The sequence below is a fragment of the Labeo rohita genome, chromosome 17 (assembly GCF_022985175.1).
Source record: "Labeo rohita strain BAU-BD-2019 chromosome 17, IGBB_LRoh.1.0, whole genome shotgun sequence".
Classification (NCBI taxonomy): domain Eukaryota; kingdom Metazoa; phylum Chordata; class Actinopteri; order Cypriniformes; family Cyprinidae; genus Labeo; species Labeo rohita.
In genome coordinates this window covers 1,694,400-1,717,434 of record NC_066885.1, presented here as the reverse complement: position 1 = coordinate 1,717,434, position 23,035 = coordinate 1,694,400, and the positions used below count along the sequence as shown (strand labels likewise).

The 23,035-nt window shown below is 29.3% G+C and overlaps 1 protein-coding gene across 1 annotated transcript in view; it reads left to right on the top strand.

The window, feature by feature from the left end:
* The window catches only part of dnajc17 (DnaJ (Hsp40) homolog, subfamily C, member 17), a 78,893-nt gene that overhangs the window by 7,368 nt on the left and 48,490 nt on the right, over positions 1 to 23,035 (top strand). The window contains exons 3-9 of the mRNA XM_051133682.1: positions 5,945 to 6,003; positions 7,113 to 7,200; positions 8,241 to 8,317; positions 10,033 to 10,141; positions 13,705 to 13,754; positions 18,772 to 18,849; positions 22,499 to 22,579. Coding sequence (XP_050989639.1) covers positions 5,945 to 6,003; positions 7,113 to 7,200; positions 8,241 to 8,317; positions 10,033 to 10,141; positions 13,705 to 13,754; positions 18,772 to 18,849; positions 22,499 to 22,579 — 542 coding nt within the window. The remainder of the gene's footprint in view (positions 1 to 5,944; positions 6,004 to 7,112; positions 7,201 to 8,240; positions 8,318 to 10,032; positions 10,142 to 13,704; positions 13,755 to 18,771; positions 18,850 to 22,498; positions 22,580 to 23,035) is intronic.

Sequence of the window (23,035 nt, the reverse complement as noted above, 5' to 3'; positions counted from 1 at the left end):
GTCTTATTTAAATAAAAAAATAAATTAAAATAAAAATATATTTATGTATTATATTATGTAGTATAATATATTATTATTATTATATTTAGATATAATTATTGTATTATTGTATTATTGTTACCTTTTTATAATGTAATATTTCGTAAAGATGTGAATAGCTGCCTTTATAAGTTTTATACATATATATATATATATATATATATATATATATATATTTTATATATATATATATATATATATATATTATTTAGCATATTATTATTATAAGACACAATGTTTTTATTATATATTTTAAAATTATTACAACTGTTAAATGGTGCTTATTTTAAGAAATAATGTGTTACAAAAATGGAAATCTGCACTTCATACTAGTATTTTAATTGCTGTCTTAAAATAAAATAAAAAAAATAAATAAAATGAAAAAATATATTTATGCATTATATTATCAAGTATAACATATTATTATTATTATAGATTATTATTTTAATAATGTTTTTATTATATATTATAAAATTACAATAATTGTATTATTAAAATTATTATATTAATATGTCATAAAAATATAAATATCTGGCGTATTTATATAAAATATAAACAGATATATTTATATAAAATGTAAACAGATAGATATATATTTATTTTTCCAAAAATCGTGTTTTTTTTTTTTTGTTATTTTTTTATTGTGTCTTATTGTGTTAGTTAGCTGTATTTTTTTTAATTATTATTTTTACTTAAACATATTATTAAACATAATAACGCATAATTACTAACATAATTGACTAATTAAGTTAGTAGTTTGAGATTAATTGGAATTCACAATGAAAAATACATTTTTGAAAATGGTTAAAAACAATCTGTATTTGCAAATAAACTCTTCATACGTCAAATGTAAAAATGTATTTATGTATTATCTAATATATTATTATTATTATAAGATAGCATTGTTTTTATTACATATTATAAAATTATTATAATATCATTATATTTAATAAAAATATAAATAGTGCTTAATAAAAATACAGTAAAAATAAATTAATTAATTAATAACAAATTAATAAAATACAATAATGAGAATCTATATGTTATACTGGCATTTTAAAAGCTGCCTTAATTTAAAAAAAGTAAATAAAATTAAAAAAGGTATTTATGTATAATATAATGTAATATAATACAATACAAAATAAAATTATGATAAATTTATGTTAAATAAAACATCAAATAGTGCTTCTTATTTAAAAAAAAATACTAGTAAAATATTAGATAATCTAATGAGAATCACTATAATAAATAAGTATACAACAACAAAAAAGAGAGAAAATGTGTGCATTCATAACAGTAATGGGGAGGGGTCGCTTAATTGTCATGAAAATAATGTCACAATTCCATGAACACATTCATTTCTTTAAACAAAAACTTGTTTTTGGCAAATATATCCTACTAAATGTTTGCTTTGATTTTGGAGTGATTTTTGGGGACATATTTTCATGAGAGTTCATGCACAAAACCAAAACGCAAAGCCACTGTAGTTCAGATATGGTTAAATTCATGTTACAGCAGTGAAAACTAAGAGGGCCAAGACAAGTACAGACTTCCAAAATGAGACCAAACAATCGAGGCAGATATGAGGCAGCATGACATAAGACGAGACGGCCGACGGATTCCAGCCGCTGCCAGCGTTTGCACAAACGCTCAGGGCTGCAGCATGTGGCTTCTCTTATACCCCCCGTGACTCCGTCTGCCCAGAACATGTGCATAATCAATGCTGGGAAAATCATTCAGTGTCAGGAAAAAAGCACCTTGGACGAAGATGGCGTGTTTGAGAGACGTTTTTTTCCCTCTGCGGTCTCTGGAGGCCTTCAACAATTCCTGATTAAGTCAAAACTGGGAAACGAGGCATAATGGGTTATGGAGCAGGTTTGCGTTCTCCGAAATCATGGAATATGCAGACTCTCATGCGGCTGCTCACGCGAGAGCCGTCCGTCTGCACGGGGGTCAGGCAAAGGTCATGTTTCACTGGCGCCAAAACATTTGGAATAATTAGGGTTTTTTTTCATGTTTTTAAAAGAGGACTTTAACTTTAACAATAGTGAAATATTTTTACAATCTAAAATAGCTGTTTTCCAGGTGAATATCTTTTAAATTGTAGTTTATTTCTGTGTTCAAATCTGAATTTTCAGCATCATTACTCGTCTTCAGTGTCACATGATGCTTCAGAATCATTCTAATATTCTGATTTGCTGCTCAAGAAACATTTCTGATTATTAGCAATGTTAAAAACAGTTGTGCTGCACAATATTTCTGTGGAAAGTTTTAGTATAAATAAATGTAAAAAAAAAAATACATTTAAAAATGTATATTTATTATATATATATATATATATATATATATATATATATATATATATATATATATATATATATATATATATATATATATATATATATATATATATATATATAAATATATATAATAATATATATATATATATATATATAATATAATATAATATAATATTCTAAAATTCTTATAGTATTATAATATTAATTAAATATTCCCTGTTTAAATAAAAATGTATTTTTCCATATTTAAATATTCTCATATTTATGTATTACTTTTCTTCATTTATTTTAACTTTTTCTTTTATATATGTATTTTATACTTTTTTTTTATTCTTTCCTTTTTCTCTTTATTTTTTACTTTATTTTTTTTTTCATCTTTTACACTTTACAAAACAGTTTTATTCTTTTAGTTTTTTGTACTTTTTTCAATTCTTTTAAACATTGTTATTCTTTTTTATTTATTCATTCATTTATTCATTCTTTTATTACATTTCTATATCTATTTTTTAAACTTTTTAAATACTTATGTTTAATTTTGTTTATTTACTACCAGGTTAGTTCATATAAATTAAAGTGCAAAATTAAGTGCATTTAACATCACTAAAATTATTTTCAAATCTCTCAAATCAAATTCTTATTTTTTTATCACTAATGCAAAAGTTTAGAGTTTATATTAAATACAAAAAAAAAATGGAATTTAAATAAAATAAATGTAAAAAAAATACATTAAAAATGTATATTAAAAATATTATATTAAATTATATATATATATATATATATATATAATATACTAATATTCTAAAATTGTTACAGTATTATAATATTAATTAAATAGTCCCAGTTTAAATGAAAAAAATTAATAAATAATTTAATTGATTAAAAGTGACAGTATTATACATTTATATTATTTCAAATAAGTGTTGTTCTTGTGAACTTTCTGTTGATCAAAACTATATTTTTAACATTTTCAAATTAATATTTTTTGATTAATGTCGTTTTAAATTTCTTTTTCAAATATTTATTTTTTTCTTAAATGCTATAAGCGTGATTGATTTATGAGCCTGTATATCGTAAATTTGACGTTTGCAGCCAATTTTTTAAAGAAATGAATGCATTTATTCATCAAGGATGCAGTAAATTGTTCAGAAGTGACAGTGAAGGCATTTATAATATTACAAAATCTTTATAATCAAACAAATGCTGTTCTTTTTATTTTTCTATTCATGTGTGAGTCCTGAAACATAAAAAAGTACCACAGTTTCCAACAACTGTTTTCAACACTGATGATAATCAGAAATGTTTGTTGAGCAGCAAATCAGCATATTAGAATGATTTCTGAAGGATCATGTTACACTAAAGTTTAAAGTAATGATGCAGAAAATTCAGATTTATGTCCCAGAAATAAATTACAATTTAACATAGATTCACACAGAAGCAGCTATTTTAAATCCTAAAAATATTTCACTATTTTTACTGTATTTTTGATCAAATCAACACAGCCTTCGTGAGGGCAGAAGAGAAGAAACATTTAAAACTCTTCCAGCCGGCGGTGTACATTTGACCCCGGTTGCGTGCGGACGCCTTCGCTCTGTTATAATCACGCAGGTATCGCTGTAACTGGAGCCGCTGGCTTGACGAGGGTCTCTCTGGGGGTGAAAGCGGAGCTCGCAGACGCTTGTTAGCGGAGAACAGAGCCAGTCGTGCCATCAGCGAGTCATTAGGGGTCTGGCGGCTCGCACGGTTCCCCTGATTGCCCCGGCGGCCCCTCGTGCGCTGCAGCGGGGACCCCCGCGTTTACACGCAGGAGCGCAGCAGGGTGTCATTAGCGGGAACAGCTTTCGTGAGAGCGCCGGCACCCTGCTTTAATGCAGGAAACATGTTCGTTAGCATGAGTCGGACTGCAGCACTTAATGCTTCAACAATAAACCTGGGCTTGAAACATGATAAAGAAAATAGAAATGTATATATTACATACACTGCCGCTCAAAGGTTTGGGATCAGTAAGACTTGTAATGTTTCTTACGCTCATTATTTGCTTTAAAAACACCGAAAAAAACTGTAAAATTGTAAAATGTTATTACAATATAAAATAATTGTTTTTATTTTAATATACTTTAAACTAGAATTTATTTCTGTGATGCAAAGCTGAATTTTCTTCAGCTGTTACTCCAGTCCAAATCATTCTAATATGTTGATTTATTATTAGACTTATCAGTGTTGAAAACAGTTGTGCTGCCAAATTTTGTTTTGGAACCTGTGATTCTTTTTTTTCAGGATTCTTTGATGAATAACAAGTTAAAAAGAACAGCATTTATTCAAAATGTACATCTTTTCTAAGAGTGTAAATCTACACTAGCACTAGAAAACATTAGTTATAAAACATTAAAATAAATGTTGTTCTTTTTAACCTTTTATTGATCAAAGTATCCTGAAAAAAGAATCACAGGTTCCAAAAAATAATTTTGGCAGCACAACTGTTTCCAATATTGATAATTCTAATAATAAATCAGCATATTAGAATGATTTCTGAAGGATCAGGTGACACTTAAGACTGGAGTAACAGCTGATGAAAATTCAGCTTTGCATCACAGGAATAAATTATATTTTACACTATATTAAAATAAAAACCATTGTTTTGTATTGTAATAACATTTTGCAATATTACTGTTTTTTTTCTGTATTTTTGATCAAATCAGTGCAGCCTTGATGAGCATAAGAAACATCTTTTAAAATAACATTAAAAACTGTACTGATCCCAAACTTTTGAGCGGCAGTGTATATATGGAAAGAGAAATTTTGGGGTAAAGTGTGCATTTTTGATTTTTATTTGCTTTATCAATGCTTTGTTAAATATAAAACAATAACAAATTGTTTTTTTTTTTTACATATAATGATTTAAAAAAACAAAACAATCAATAAGTACATAAAACTGTCTTTTAGTTGTGTATGCATATCTTAGTTATTAATGATTTTATGTATATTTTAATTATTTTGATGATAATATGGGGTTGAAAATGTAAAATTTTGCAATATTATTTTTCTTGAAAAATAAATAAATAGTTATATTTTAATTTTTATAATTAAAAATATATTAATATTTTGATTCACTATTTTAATTTGATATGGGGTCAAACTTTTGCAATCATATTAGTTTTTGTCTTTTAGAAAAGATTAAAACAACAAATAAATATATAAAAAACAGTTTAATGTACTGAGTATGTGTGTTAATAATTATTGTGTATTTTAAATATTTATTTTGGTGAAAACAGATAATGTGGGGTAAATGTTTTGCTTTTGTTTTAATGCTTTGGAAAAAATTAATACAAAAAAAAAAAAAAAAAAAAAAAAAATACACACTAACATCTACATTGTAAAGCTTCCTCTCCAGACCATTTACTAAAACTAAACTGCAAAAAAACATTCGGAAATCAGGAATACATCACAACCTCATTAACACATGACCGCCCATATTTATATCAGTACATATTCTTTATTAAGTGACTTTATCAATCATAACCAAGATCATTTACATACATTATCCTGTGCAAGAGTTTATACTTGTTTTACAGCCAAATAATTGTGATTTTGTTTACTTTTCATTGTAGCGGAGCTCTTCCACCAGCTGTCTCAGGCTCTGGAGGTTTTGACAGACGCTGCTGCCAAGGTGAGAATCACCTGAGCCATTTCAGATGTTTTTGTATGTATCATAAAACACATAAAATCACATTAAAAGTAAAACACTTTTTAAAAGTAAGAGTTTCCATGAATTAAAATAAGTAACTAAAATAATTATGATTAAAATTAATAATTGAGCTAAAATTAATTTCAGAATTTTTAGAAGATGTTTTAAGAGGGTTTTTATTCTTTTAAACCAATGAATATACTTGACTCTTCCAGTAGTTTGTGATTTAGTGAATAAGGAATTAAAAAAAATAAATAGTAATAATTTTGTAGAACTATAAAAATGTATATTTATTACAAAAATGCTCATGACGGTTATAATTTGATTCATATTCCAGAAAAAAAAAAACTGTTAAAAAATATATTGGAATATATTGTGTTTTTTTAATGCTGTGGAAAAGATTAAAACAATAAATAAATAGTTAGATAAGAATTTATTGTTGTTAAAAATGTATGCATATTTTGATTCATTATTTTGGCAGAAAGGGATAATGTGGGGTAAAACTTTACTTTTCAAAATTCTTTAGAAAAGATTAAATCAACAAATAAAACAAAATAAATAATTTAAAAAAGTGTTTCATGTATTGTGTATATATACGTTAATAATGTATTATTTTTAATATTATGTGTTTTACTTATTTATTGTGGGGTAAAATGTTTGGACTTGCAATTATAGTTTGTGATTTAGTGAATAAGGAATTTTAAAAAATAAATAAATTTTTTTAGATCTATAAAAGAGTATATTTATTACAAAATTCTCATGACGGTTATAATTTGATTAATTTTCAAGAAAAAAAATCTGTTGCAACATATTAGTTTTACATAAATAGATTATTAAAAATGTATGCATATTTTGATTCATTATTTTATTCATTATTTAGTAAATAAGTAATTTTAAAAAATAGTAATAAGTTTTTTTTTAGAGCTATAAAAATGTGTTTATTAAAAAGGCCCATGACGGTTATAATTTCATATAATAAAATAAATTAATAAATAAATATACATTTTAATATACATTATAAAAATACTTTTGTCTTCATCAGGATGTTCATTTAATCATTTGTAAATTCGTTTTGTTGTTCATTGTTTCAGGCTGCTTACGACAAGGTCCGTGCTGCTAAAAAACAAGCCGAGGAGAGAAACAGAAAGCTAGACGACAAGAGGAAGAAAATTAAACTCGGTAAGCTACTCTTCCTCATCTACACTTAGATCTGCTCTGTTATTATAGGAATAAATCAACTGTATGGAAGCACATTTTTGCCACTAAATTAAAAAATAATGGGATTTGTGCAATTTTTATTTCACAATTTGTATTCGCAATTATAAGAAAAAAGTCAGATCTCATTCCTTGCAGTTTTGAGTTTCTTTTTTTCCCAGTTTCCATCACTTAATAAAAAATAAAAAAACATAACTGCAATTTTATATCTCACAATTCAGACTTTTTTTCTCAGAATTGTGAGATATACACTGCCACTCAAACGTTTGGGATCAGTAAGACTTGTAATGTTTGTTAAAGAAGTCTTTAGCTTCAAAGCTGCATTTATTTGATCAAAAATACAGAAAAAAACTGTAATATTGCAAAATGTTATTACAATATAAAATAATGGTTTTTATTTTGATATACTTTAAAATATAATTTATTCCTGTGATGCAGAGCTGAATTTTTATCAGCTGTTACTCCAGTCTTAAGTGTCACATGATCCTTCAGAAATCATTCTAATATACTGATTTATTATTAGAATGATCAATATTGGAAACCGTTGTGCTGCTTAATATTTTTTTGGAAACTTGAAATTTTTTTCTAACAATATACACTACTGTTTAAAAGTTTTAAGTCTGTAAATGTTTATTCTTTATTTTTTGGAAAGAAATTAACCTTTTTTTTTTTTTTTTTTTTTTTTACCAAGGATGTGTTAAATTAATAAAAAGTGCTAGCATAGATTTACATTGTTAGAAAATATTTATATTTTGAATAAATGCTGCTCTTTTCAACTTGTTATTTCTCAGAGAATCCTGAAAAAAACAATCACAGGTTCCAAAAAAATATTTGGCAGCACAACTGTTTCCAACATTGATAATTTTGCGAAAGACTTGCAAGGAAAAAAATCTGAATTGTGAGATAAACTGTCACAATTACCTTTTATTTTTTATTCTTTGGCAGAAACGATCTTGCAAATAATTGCATTGTGTAATGCGTATGACATTATGCCTGTTCTTTAGATTTGGAGGCGCGTGAGCGACGAGCGGAGAATGTGAAAGCAGAAGAGGTTAAAATCACCCGAACGTTAGAAGAGGAGGTAAAAACTTCATTTGATCTGTTTCAACTCCATTAAGTGCTTGTGATTTGAGTGTACTCACCTTCAGGCCATCCAAGATGTAAATGAGTTTGTTTCTTCATCAGATTTGGAGAATTGTGTCATTTCATCACTAATGGATCCACTGCAGTGAATGGGTGCCGTCAGAATGAGAGTCCAAACAGCTGATAAAAACATCACAATAATCCACAAGCAATCCACACCACTCCAGTCCATCAGTTAACATCTTGAAAAGACAAAAGCTGAAACAAATCCATCATTAAGACGTCCATAATCCATAATAACACTTCCTCCAGTGAAAAAGTGGTCTGGTCTGAATCAGGAGAGAAATCTGCACGGATCAAAGCGCTGTTTACAAGCCGAAACAGCTCTAAAGAAGTGGTGTGGATTACTTGTGGATTAATGTGATGTTTTTATCAGCCGTTGGGACTATCATTCTGACGGCACCCATTCACTGCAGATTTGAGTGGACTCGCCTTCAGGCCATCCAAGATGTAAATGAGTTTGTTTCTTCGCCAGATTTGGAGAAACGTGCCATTTCATCACTAATGGAATCCACTGCAGTGAATGGGTGCCGTCAGAATGAGAGTCCAAACAGCTGATTAAAAACATCACAATAATTCACAAATAATCCAAACCACTCCAGTCCATCAGTTAACATCTTGAGAAGACAAAAGCTGAAACAAATCCATCATTAAGACATCCGTAATCCATAATAACACAGTGAAAAAGTGGTCTGGTCTGAATCAGGAGAGAAATCTGCATGGATCAAGCACTGTTTACAGTCCAAAACAGCTCTAAAGAAGTGGTGTGGATTACTTGTGGATTAATGTGATGTTTTTATCAGCTGTTGGGACTCTCATTCTGACGGCACCCATTCACTGCAGATTTGAGTGTACTCGCCTTCAGGCCATCCAAGATGTAAATGAGTTTGTTTCTTCGCCATATTTGGAGAAACGTGCCATTTCATCACTAATGGATCCACTGCAGTGAATGGGTGCTGTCAGAATGAGAGTCCAAACATCTGATTAAAAACATCACAATAATTCACAAATAATCCAAACCACTCCAGTCCATCAGTTAACATCTTGAGAAGACAAAAGCTGAAACAAATCCATCATTAAGACATCCGTAATCCATAATAACACAGTGAAAAAGTGGTCTGGTCTGAATCAGGAGAGAAATCTGCATGGATCAAAGCGCTGTTTACAAGCCGAAACAGCTCTAAAGAAGTGTTGTGGATTACTTGTGGATTAATGTGATGTTTTTATCAGCCGTTGGGACTATCATTCTGACGGCACCCATTTACTGCAGAGGATCCATTGGTGAGCAAGTGATGGAATGACACATTTCTACAAATCTGATGAAGAAACAAACAAGTAAAAGCAAATTTTCATTTTTGGATGAACTGTTTCTTTAAGAAAAATACATTTCGATTTATCTACAGTCACGTTCAGACTGTAACTCCTCTCTCTTCTGTCCTAAATCTGCCTGTAAGCATCAGTGCTGCATTAATGCCTCGTTTGATTAGTGAACAGCCAATAGGTGTCAGTGTTTGACGTGTTGAGTCAGTCGGGTTACTGCGGGTCAGGCCGGCCGCATCGCTCTAGGAGATTCTAATGGCTCTGAGTATTGTTTTGCTTATGCATATAATAATTCTAGGAATGCATGTGGGGTTGCGTGTTTCTGTGTTGTAGATCGCCCGTCTGAGGGAGGAGGGATCACGAGAACTACAGGAACAACAGAGACTCATACGAGAGCAGATCCAGAGAGAGACAGACATAAACACAGGCAACACACACACAGGTGCTTAAACACACTCACACATATTTACATTTATGCATTTGCAAGATGCATCAAAGACACTTACATTCCATTGAAAGCATATATATATTTTTCTTTTTTACCTTATGCATGGTTTATGCATTCATCTGTTAGCAATGCCAGGGTCATGGGTTTGATTCCTAGAAAATGCATGATTATATGTCTGATATATTAAATACAAGTGCATTAAAATATAAAAATGTCAAATTTAACATTTATATACATTTAACATTTACCTTTCTAAATGAGGACATGCATCCGTGTAATTTTGCTAATAAATCAAACGAATTAAATAAATTTGCTATTAGATGACTAAACACTCACAGACCTTTAAAGGGATAGTTCACCTAAAAATAAACATGCTTTCATCATTTGCTCACCCTTATGTTGTTTTAAACTAGCTACACAGTTAATCGAAATAAAACCCAAACTACAATATGGTTTAGTGCAATGGTTTAATGTTTGAAAATTAAAAAATTAAGACAGCCATTATTATTATTATTATAATTCTATAGCTGTACTTTAGATTAAAATGATCATTATTATTATTATTATATACATTTTTAAATATTCAGTTTATAATTTTACAGTGAAATATTACACTGACATTTCTCATTTTGTTTTTAAATTAAATTTAAATTTAATTATTTAGTTTTAATTATTTATTATATTATGTTATATTATTTCATAGTCATATTTATATATTATAAGCTTTTTTATGAGCTTTTTGTTTAATTTGCAATCACAATTTCTATCAGAAAAATTTTTTTTTTTTTTTTTTTTTTTTTCACCAAATTATGTAGCCCTAATTCATACCTGTATGATTTTTTTCTTATGTGGGACACAGGAAAATATTTTGAACAATGTTGGAAACCAAACAACATTACAGCCCATTGACTCCCATTGTATGGACTGTTTTTCAAAACGTCAGCATGTCATACAGGTTAGGAATGGCAAGAGAGTTAGTTAATAATCACAGAATGATCATTGATCATTTTTGGGTGCACTGTCCCTTTAAGGCCGAAATTACAAATCTGGAAAGTCAAACTGGAGTTACACAATCTTTTTTATTTATCGTTTTCTCATTAGTCCAAGAATCACATTTATGTGCTTTTAATCCTTTAATTTGCCCAGTAGTTTGTTTTATTGTGATTGTTGGTTGATTTCTGGAACGCGCACCGCTCACAGCATCAGAAACAGCTGCTGCCTTTGCTTTATAACTCAGACTTGAGACCAATGCAGATAATATTGTGCTTATTACTGTAAATACAGATTTAATGACACGCAACACGGAGCTGCTCACTATTGCAAGTTTATTGTGCCGACTCACAACATCTCTAGCGAGCTAAGCCAGTAGTAGTGCTGACAGTGTCGTGTAAACATGACTGAAGACGCGAAAAACTGAGGAAAAGACAAACCGAATCAATTAAGTGAGTCATTTAAGCTGGAACTGCTCCGATTGATTCAAACTCGTGACTTCGATCATTCAGTTCAAGCGATTCACTAGCAAAATCCAGTTCAAATTATAAGAGACATCGAATTTCGGCATCACTTGTTATCATGTTAAAAAGCACGTGGGTGAAACTGAGCTTTTCAAAACTCCGAGTCATTTAAACCATTACGTCGCAAAATGATTCACTGTTTTGGAACGCTCCAATCGGGTCGCGGATCGCGAATCGCGAATCATTTGATTCTTTGGGACTTCAGATCGTGAATCATTTCATTACAGTTCGGGACTTCAAATCGCAAATCATTTGATTCATCGGGACTTCAGATTGTGAATCATTTCATTACAGTTCGGGACTTCAAATCGCAAATCATTTGATTCATCGGGACTTCAGATCGCGAATCATTTCATTACAGTTCGGGACTTCAAATCGCAAATCATTTGATTCATCGGGACTTCAGATCGCGAATCATTTCATTCGCAAACAGTTCGGGACTTCAGATCGCAAATCATTTGATTCACTTCAAATCGCAAATCATTTGGGACTTCAGAGATACAGTTCGGGACTTCAAATCGCAAATCATTTGATTCATCGGGACTTCAGATCGCGAATCATTTCATTTCGTTCGGGACTTCAAATCACGTATCGCGAATCATTTGATTCATCGGGACTTCAGATCGCGAATCATTTCATTACAGTTCGGGACTTCAAATCGCAAATCATCTGATTCATCGGGACTTCAGATCGCGAATCATTTTATTTCAATTCGGAACTTCAGATCGCGTATCGCGAATCATTTGAATCATCGTGATTTCAGATCGCGAATCATTTCTTAGTTCAGGACTTCACATCGCGTATTGCGAATCATTTGATTTAGATTGGAACATCCCATATCGGGAATCATTTAATTCATCGGGACTTCAGATCGTGAATCATTTCATTTCGTTCGAGACTTCAAATCGCGTATCGCGAGTCATTTGATTCATCTGGACTTCAGATCGCGAATCATTTCATTTTGTTCGGGACTTCAAATCATGAATCATTTAATTTTTTTTTCGGGACTTCAAATTGCGTATCGCGAATCATTTGATTTAGATTGGAACATTGCGTATCGCGATTCATTTGATTCATCTGGACTTCAGATCGCGAATCATTTCATTTCAGTTCGGAACTTCAAATCACAAATCATTTGATGCATCGGGACTTCAAATCGCGAATCATTTCATTTCATTCGAGACTTCAAATCGCGTATCGCAAGTCATTTGATTCATCTGGACTTCAGATCGCGAATCATTTCATTTTGTTTGGGACTTCAAATCGCGTATCGCGAATCATCTGATTTAGATTGGAACATCACGTATCGCGATTCATTTGATTCATCTGGACTTCAGATCGCGAATCATTTCATTTTGTTCGGGACTTCAAATCGCGCATCGCGAATCATTTGATCACAGCGGGTTCGGGTTCAGGAATCATTTCGTGAATTTCATGATTTGCGATCCGCGCTCCAAGTTCTTATCTGAAACAAAGGTTCGCGAATCGTTTTATTCAGATCGGAACTTTGGAATCATTTGATTCAAATCATGACTTCAGAGTGGGTTCACATCAAACCATTTAGACAGTGCAGTTATAAAATAAAACAAAGAAAAAATTAAAGTATACACATTCAAACCCCTTAAGAAAACCAACCGTGGTTTTACTATTATCAGTGAATTGTCCCTAGCAATAATTTTGATGTGCTGTTTTTAATGTGCACAATTATATTTAATATATATATGTTTTAAATTGGTATCACATATGTTACTGGCAGAATAATGCTCCATTATAAATGTGATGTGCTTTATTTCTCTTTCTCTTTTTGTTCTTAAGTTGATATTGCATACTTTGCATGTGCTTTGCTTTATTTTTGCCATTTTGTTTTATTAGTATATTTTTATTTGTCTATTTGTCTATTCTAGAATTTGAAAGACAGGAGCTGTGAATGTAAATGTTTGTGTCTGACTGAATAATAAGAGCAGGACGGGTTGTGATTCCTGAGCTGATATTGAACTCATATTTCCTCTGTTTTCTTTCTACATCCTCATTTGTCCCTCACAGACTCTTCAACAGTACATCAGGGTAACAGCAACGTGACGCCTAAATTAAAGGTACGTGCATAAAAGTAAATGGCAAAATAATACAAAAAGGAATGAATAAATAAATGCATGCATAGAAGTGAATACAATTATATCTACGTGCATAAAAGTGAAGAGCAAAAAAGAAAAATAAATGAATAATGAAAAATACATATAGGTGTATGTGTGTGTGTGTGTGTGTGTGTGTGTGTGTATATATATATATATATATATATATATTTTTTTTTTTATGAATACATATATATATATAATTTTGAATAAAACTAAAATATTTTTAAAAAAGTCAAAAAGTTAAAAAAAAAAAAAAAAAAAAAAAAAAAAATATATATATAACTTTTCAATATTTCATATATATATATATAATTGATTATTTTTTATTTACTTTAAAAAATATTTTAGTTTTATTCAAAATTATAAATATATATTCATAAAATATACATACATATATATATATATATATATATATATATATATATATATATTTCACTTTTTTATTATTTGTAATTTGTGTTAGTTTTAATCAAAAAAGTAATATATATGTGTGTGTGTGTGTGTGTGTGTGTGTGTGTATGTATGTATGTATATATGTATATGTATATGTGTATGTGTGTATATATATATATATATATATATACTTTTTATTATTTTAATTATTATTATTTAAGTTTTATCCAAAATTTTAAATGTATATTTATTCATAAAATATTAAAGTAAATAACATTTTTGACTTTTTAAAAAATATTTTAGTTTTATTCAAAATTATAAATATATATGTATTCATAAAATATACATACATACACGCACACACACACACACACACATATATATTAGGGGTGTGCAAAGCAGCCGGTATTTGTATCTGTATTTGTATTTGTTGAGGGGGGAAAGTATTTGTATTTGCATTCGAGTAAAATTCAAAATAGGCGTAAAAATCCATTTTTTTTTTTTTTGCGTTACACTTCTACACACTTTTTTTTGGCTGGTGGAGGACCAAGAGATCTCAGCAGCAGCCACACTCTTTTCTATTTGGTTGCCCAAATCCATGTGAGGAGTTTCAACTAAGTTAATGGGTGACGGGAAGCTATGCTAAGGTGAACTGGGGAGTCGCTCTCTAAACGTGGGCTATTAAAATTGCTTTTGAATGCGCGCGCGCGTTTTACTTTCGGTTTCGTTTTAACGATGGCGCGAAACTCTCTGCGGTGCTGAGCGTGCATTCCACAATACAAGACATTAATTTAACAAAACTATTCAAAAGTGGTGGGACACAAACGGGATTTTGAAAAGTGTGTCCCCAGTGGAAATTACGCCCCTGCGTGAGTGGAGTTATCATTTGATGTGAGTGTATGCCAGAATGTGCGCTGTAGCACAAAAATATAGTATATTTCTTCAAAAGCAGATTGTGGAGACATTTTAATTGTCCACAATCAAAAATCGTCATATCACACACCCCTAATTGCAATGTAGTTTGTGCAAATCCGGAACAGAGGTTGGTTAAGAGAGAGAGAAAAAAACGGCCGGTTCCGAGTTTCAGCGGAGCAGTGTCAGTGACACGGAGTGATTGACGACTAATATCTAAAATCTGTTAAGAATGTACAGATCGAGTTTCATTAGTTATGTAATGTTGGAGAAAACGGCGAAACTGTCACTGTATCAGCTCACATCGGTCTGGGCAGTAGTTCGGCTAGCGAAAGTTTTGTAAAGAAATAAAAACAAGTCGCACCGCAACGATTTCTCGCACTCGCACAAATGCTTCCAAATATATTTTGAGGTCGCGCAGATTAAATTTTGGGAGCATATGCCCTGCCCCCAACCCCTCCGACTCCTGAATGTCACTCACTCACTCGCTCATGCGGGCATGCACTGCGGTCTCATGAGGAAACGCAGCTTTTTGATATAAAGTTTTTCTTGTTCCCGAATACAAATATTTTTTTAAGTATTTGTTCGAAATAAGTATTTGTAAAAAACACGCTATTTGTGCCTTTCCGAATACCGTATTCGGGTTCGGCTCCACCCCTAATATATATATATATATATATATATATATATGTGTATATATATATATATATATATATATATATATATATATATATATGTATATGTATATAAATATTAAATATTAAATTATATGATTGAAGAAATTAATAACTATGTATATGTAAAATATTTTTTAGAGTCCTTGTGCTTGTATTTCATAGCTTTTAAGTGTTTTACTTTGATTTAGATCATTTGATCATTTTTTTAATATAAAATATTAGCCATATATATTTTTTAAATATTTTTTTATTAAGTGTTTGATTTAGACTTTTTAAACTTTTTAGACGTTTTTAAATGTTTTTTAGTTTTACTGAACTACATGTATTTTAAATGGATTTATTTGATTTTAATTATTTAAATCTTTCTTTTAAATCAAAATGTTTTAAATATTTTTTTTCGTTTTTATTTTTACTTTTATGATTGAATTAATTGTCTCATCATCTTGCAGTTCACTCACGAACCACCAGGGGTTTGCAAACCCTGTTTTATCACATCGTGTCTTTCGGTGATTTGATTAATGTTCCTGAAAGCAGGAATCAGATGCAGTGGACTCTCCTTAAAAATTTATGATACTAACATATTTCACATGTATATGCAGCTTTCTAATGGACGTCAGTCGTCTTCAGACCTGAGAACTCTCTGACCCGTAATTTAATTGTCATTAATGACGTGTTCCTGTCCTTTAGTGTCATCGATTCGTCTGGAGACTCATAACTATGGAAAACCAACAGGACTGTATTTCCTTTGGAAAGCTCTCAGTTTTCTTCATTAGCGGACGTTAGCTAATGTGTTTATGTATTTAATCTCATTATTGTGTTCCCGGCTGATCCCAACGTCCCAGCCTCCGGTGAATTAACGTCATGTTTGTGAGCTCGTTCAGCAAAAATAAACCCGAACCCTGAATTAGACGAAACTGGAGCTGATGTACGGTTACGTTACGTGAGATTTGGCATGAACTCGGTCCTAAATAGTTTTCCCAGCAGTCTCTGATAGATCAGACCGGGACGATTAGTGTTTCAGATGGACCCGTGCACGTATATTTTTCTTTAAAACTCATTCGTCTTGACTTTCTCAGAGGAGTCTGATTAAACGAGCGCAGGCTTTAAAACGAATGAGTTTTGCTCTTGAACTGGACCGCTTCATTAATTAAAACCGAGTCCTCAGACCGTGCTCGTGTTCGCCTTCTTTATTAGTGAGCTGATAAATATTGTGTTACAGTTGATTATTGGGCAGGTCGTCTGTAATTAAAACAGTGTGAGTTTGGAGGAGCACTTGGTTTAATGCAGCACCTGAGAAATAAAATTAATACTCTATATGAGGCATAAGAAAACACTTTTTTTTAAAGAATATGACCCAAAATAAAAGGGAAAACTAATATAATATAATGTAATATAATATAATAATATAAAAAAACTGTATAATAATGTATATAATATAATGTAAATATTTGTAATATTAGATTATATGTATTATTTGTTTTTTTACATTTATATAATTTTTTTTTTACCCAAACTTATAATATTAATTTTATAATATTTTATATATATATATATATTTTTTTTTTAATTAAATTATATTACATTATATTATATACATTATTTATTATTTACATTAATATTAATATTTATTACCCTAAACAAAAAAGACAATTACAGTAAATAAAATAAAAGGGAAAAAATGTTGATATATTAATGTAAACAAATTATTAATATAATATAATGTAATATTATGTCATTTATTATTTACATTAATATTGATTACCAAACAATAAAAGAAATAAGAACAAATAATTAAATTAAAAGGAAAAATAAATAAACGTATTTTAGTGTGAATATTACATTATTTATTATTATAATAATTTATGTTACGTAATATACGTTATTATGTCGACCTACATTTATATACATATTTATTAGTCAAACTAAAAATAAAAACAAATAAAATATGTATATTAATGTAAATAAATAAATATATGTAATATTATATTTTATGTGATTTATTATTTACATTAATATTAATATTTGTCTCCCAAGCAAGAAATAAGAACAAATAATCAAAATAAAAGGAAAAAAAAAATCATGTATTTTAATGTAAATAATATTGTATTTTATAAATTATTATTATTATTATATTATTTTATATTATATTATATACATTACTGTCAGCCTACATTAATATACATATTTATCAGCCAAACTAAAAATAAAAACAAATAAAATATGTATATAATATTTATTTATTTACATGTAATATTATATTTTATGTTGTTTATTATTTACATTAAAATTAATATTTGTTTTCCAAGCAAGAAATAAGAACAAGCAATTAAATTAAAAGGAAAAATAAATAAACATGTATTTTAATGTGAATAATATTATATTGTATTAATTATTATTATTATTATTATTATTATTATTATTATTATTATTATTATTATTTTATATTATATACAGTGTGTTGGCCTACATTAATATACATATTTATCACCTAAACTAAAAATGAAAACAAATAATAGAAATGTGTATATTAATGTAAATAATGTAATATAATGTAATATTATATTCTATATAAGAAATAAGAACAAATAATTAAAATAAAAGGAAAAATAAATATGTATTTTAATGTGAATAATATTATATTACTTTATATTATTTTATAGTATATTACATGCATTATTTAATATGTAGTCATGCATTAACATACATATTTATCACCCAAACTAAAAATAAAAACAAATAAAATAAATATGCATCTTAATATTAAAAAATCTTAAATAAAAATGTTAAATAAAATCATATCTCTTTTCCGTCCTCTATATATATATATATAGGACATAATTTATTTATGTATTAGCATATTTAAATATGTTTGTTTTGCCGCATTACAGTGATGAGATTTCACAATTTTCATAAAGATAATCACAGGAGACTAGATTTTTTTTTGTGGTAATTTCTGTTGCATTGATGCTGTTTTTCTGTTTCTTTTCTGTCCTCAGCTGAAGTGGAAGTGCAAAAAAGACGACGCCAGCAACGCCGGCTATTCTCACGAATGCCTTCAAAACCTCTTCCAAAAGGTGAGGGTCTGTAGTTTTAAGTAGATTTGTTTAATTATTCTTCAGCTAATTGGTGTTCATTAGTTTAATCTGATCGGCTGCTATCGGAGGCCTGCGGGTGGATTGAAAGCGTATGAGAAAGTGACCTTGTGTGTGAATTAGCAGTTTTCTGTAGTTAATGAGCAGGTTGCGCCGTCCAGCGCCGCGGGTTTCAGGTCTGCATGACATCAGCCATTAAACGCTTTTATTTCCCCTCGTGTGTGAGCTCCATTAAGTTTTGTAGCAGCGCAAAACGCCGAAGGCAACGCAGCGCACATGCCACCGTTACGGACGCGTTTAGTGCCGTCCGGGGACTCGCAGGAAATCTGCTCTTCACATGCAACCGGCAGCACGCGAACCGCCGCTAATGACGTGATCTCTACACCCAGACTCCGGCATCAGCGTAAACAGCTCGCGAACCCGCCAGAACGCTTATGAAATGACCTTACGCGAGGGCGGATGGCGAAAGGCTGTGTGTTTTGGAGAGCGTTCGCGCCGAACGGCCTCTCGCCAGCGCGGGTCGAGCCCTTGGAGACCTCTGGAAATGTCTGGATGTATGAAATAGGCTTCCAGTGGGATGCTCTGCTTTGTCACTGTTGGCAGCTTTTCCCCATTTCTTAATGTCAGATGCATTCTGCTTTTCCCAGGCAGCCGTAAAACTGATTTTCAGAGGCGGCAGATTCTCAGAAACATCTATTTTTCATAAAAATACTGGAACGTGGAGGGAGAATTTCTGGAAGGCTGTGAGGAATATACCTGGGTCATGTTCGAACATAAAAGCAAAAAAAAGAAATAAGAAATTATGTTTTGTGCAAAATAAAGTCTATATTTATGTCATAAAAATGCAATGCAATGCAATACATCCTAAAAATTGACATGAAACGAAGCTAATTGAAAATAGTTTTTTTTTTTCTCTGAAATAGTTTTTGATTGAATTTTTTTGATTTTGATTTTTTTTTTTTTTTTTTTTGCATGTGCTTAACTGCCAATAAATGTTCAAATTAAAACCGCTATTTTACAGAAAACTTAACTTCTTTTTTATCTTTTGATTTTTGTGGTTAAATCTTATATTCGGTCACAAAATCAAAAGACATCTGTTTTACAAATAATTGCATGAGCTTAAATATCATGATGTAATGCAATACCTCCTAAAAAGGTCCTAAAATAGACTATTTTATGTATGTTTTTTTTTTGGTAATATTTAGCTACAAAATCAAAATAAGGAAATATTCTGTAAAATATTCTGTTTTTAATATTTATTGCATGAGCTAAACTGTCAAAAAATGTGAAAATGTAATAAATACTAAAGGTAGATTTTATTTCACAGAAAACATAATTTCTTGTTTTTTTTTGTTTTTTTTTTTTTTGTGGTTAAATTTGTGGCTAAATCTTATATTTGATCACAAAATCAAAAGACATAAGAAATGTATTATTATTTCTGTAAAATAACGTCTATTTTACAGTTTGCATGAGCTGATTATTTAAAATTTAAAATTTAAAAATTAAAATTGATTATTTTTTATTCTCTAAACTATTCTATTTTTAATATTTTTTAGGACTTATTGCATGAGCTAAACTGTCAAAAACTTTGACATTTTTGTCATATTTAGCTACAAAATCATAATAAGGAAATGGAAAATTGTTTTTTAATTTTCTCTTAAATATTTTTTAAAAACATTTTTTAGGACTTAGTGCATGAGCTTTACAAATTAAAAATATTAAATTGTAATAAATACTGAAAATAGACTATTTTACAGAAAACATAACAAAACATAACTTTTTTTTTTTTTTTATTATTATTTTATTTTTGTTATCAAATTTGTGGTTAAATCTTATATTTGGTCACAAAATCAAAAGACAGAAATAAGAAGTTTAGGATGATTTCTGTAAAATTACGTATTTTATAACATGCGTGAGCTTAAATGTCATAAAATCCTAAAAAGGTCCTAAAATCATTTCTTCTCTCTTTTTTTTTTGTTGGCATAATTAGCTACAAAATCAAAATGAGAAAACTGATTTTTTTTTTTTTTTTTTTTTTTTTTGTAGTTAAATTTGTTTGATCACAAAATCAAAAGACAGAAATAAGAAATGTATTATGATTTCTGTAAAATAATGTCTGTTTTACAATTCACCTCATGAGCTTAAATGCTGTAAAAATGCCATGCAATATATCTTTAAAAAAAGGTCCTAAAATAGAATTTTTAATAATTTAACGTAAAACTTAATTTCTTTTTTTTTTTTTTGTCGGAAATTTGGTTGGAAATTTCTTTTAGGACTTATTGCATGAGCTGTAAAACTGTAAAAAAAACAAAAAACAAAAAACAAAACAACAACAAATGTGAAAATGTAACAAATACTAAAAATAGACTTTATTTTACAGAAAACGTAATTTCTGTAAAATAATTTCTGATTTTGGGGTTAAATTTGTGATTAAATCTTATATTTGATCACAAAATTAAAATACAGAAACAATAAATTTCTTATCATTTCTGTAAAATAACATTCATTGCATGAGGTTAAATGTCATAAAAATGCAATGCAATAAATCCTAAAAATGTCCTAAAAATAAATAGACTTTATTTTACATAAAACATAATTTCTTCTAGGTTTTTTTGGTGGTCGTATTTAGCTACAAAATCAAAATAACAAATAGAATTTTTTTTCTCTAAATATTGTATCTTTAAACATTTTTAGGACTTATTGCATGAAGTGAACTGTAAAAAAACCTGTATGAAATTGTAATAAATACTAAATAAACTGTCATGAAAAGAAATTATTAGATTTTTTTTTTCATTTTATTTGTTTATATTTTTATTTAAATTTTATTTTAAGTTGTTTTTTAAATATTTTTAAATATTCATGGTTGCATTTTGTCATATTAAAATAAAAAATACTTTTTTCCTTAAAATTGATTGCTTTTTCTTGACAGTTAAGCTTATTTCTTCCAAATTCTCATGACTATATGACAAATTAAATATTATTTAAATTGTAAAGCGTACATTACAGTAATATTTGTTATACTGCCTTTAATTCATGCTGATTTAAATAAAACAACACTTTATTATTATAAAGTAAAACATCCAGACATTCGCCTTTGGGAGGAGAATGTGCATTACTGTCATGACAGTACCAAAAATCCTAATGGTCCTGAAACAGGCTTCATTTTCTTTACTCGCAGTACGATTCTTCACGTTTTCTTTTGATTTCGAGGTGAAATGGTCGTGTTTTCATAGTATTCGCTCTCAGAATGTCACTGTAATGATGTTTGAGCGGAGTCAAGCGTCTGAATCCGTGTTTAGTCTGGGCGTCCTCCTCACTGAGGGCCAAAGGTCAAATACCGACTCCAAATTCACTCCCAGAATTCCTGATTGTTTTTTGTGGAGAGCAGCAGAATGAGCTGGAGGAGTGGATGAACATTTCTCATGCTCTGAACAGAAATAGAGGCCGTCCTGCTGATTTATGACGGACATTTATAAGCATATAAGAGTTGGCAGGAAAATGTTTGCACTATAAATAGTCAAATTAAATATGATTCTTCAGGGTCACCGTCCTTCTCACGCTTTTATTTTCTTCTTTCTCTCGTTTCTGGCCACACAAAATCAAAACCATTTTTTGCCCATTTGCGTTGCAGTATGGAGACGTCTTGAACGTTCTGATATCCAGTAAGAAGAAAGGCAGCGCCGTGGTTGAGTTTGCATCTGCAAAAGCGGCTGTAAGTATTTGACATCTCCAAATATACAACCGTTTGAAAACAAAACAATGTTTTTGTTTTTTTTTTTAACTATGCATAATTTTCAAAGTATTTCATCCATATATTAGAGGGAATCTCATGAAAACATATTGGGGAGTCATAAAAAAGGCCAAAATCAAAGAAGAATAATCCATTTATTATTATAACTTAAAGAAAAGGATTATTTTCCGGACAAATAAACACATTTCCCCCAAATTTTCATTATTGTTATCTGTCTTGTAATTTTTTGTCTATTATTTCTCAATGGTGATTTTCATTACAGTAGAAAAATGAGAATTTTTTTTTTCTTAATGCAAAATATGATTTCTTTTGATTTTCGGCTAAAATGTGACCTTTCATTTACAAAAAATATAAATAAATAAATAAAAGTAGAAATTAAAGTCTTTTTGTATTATATTTTCATTATATTTAGTATAT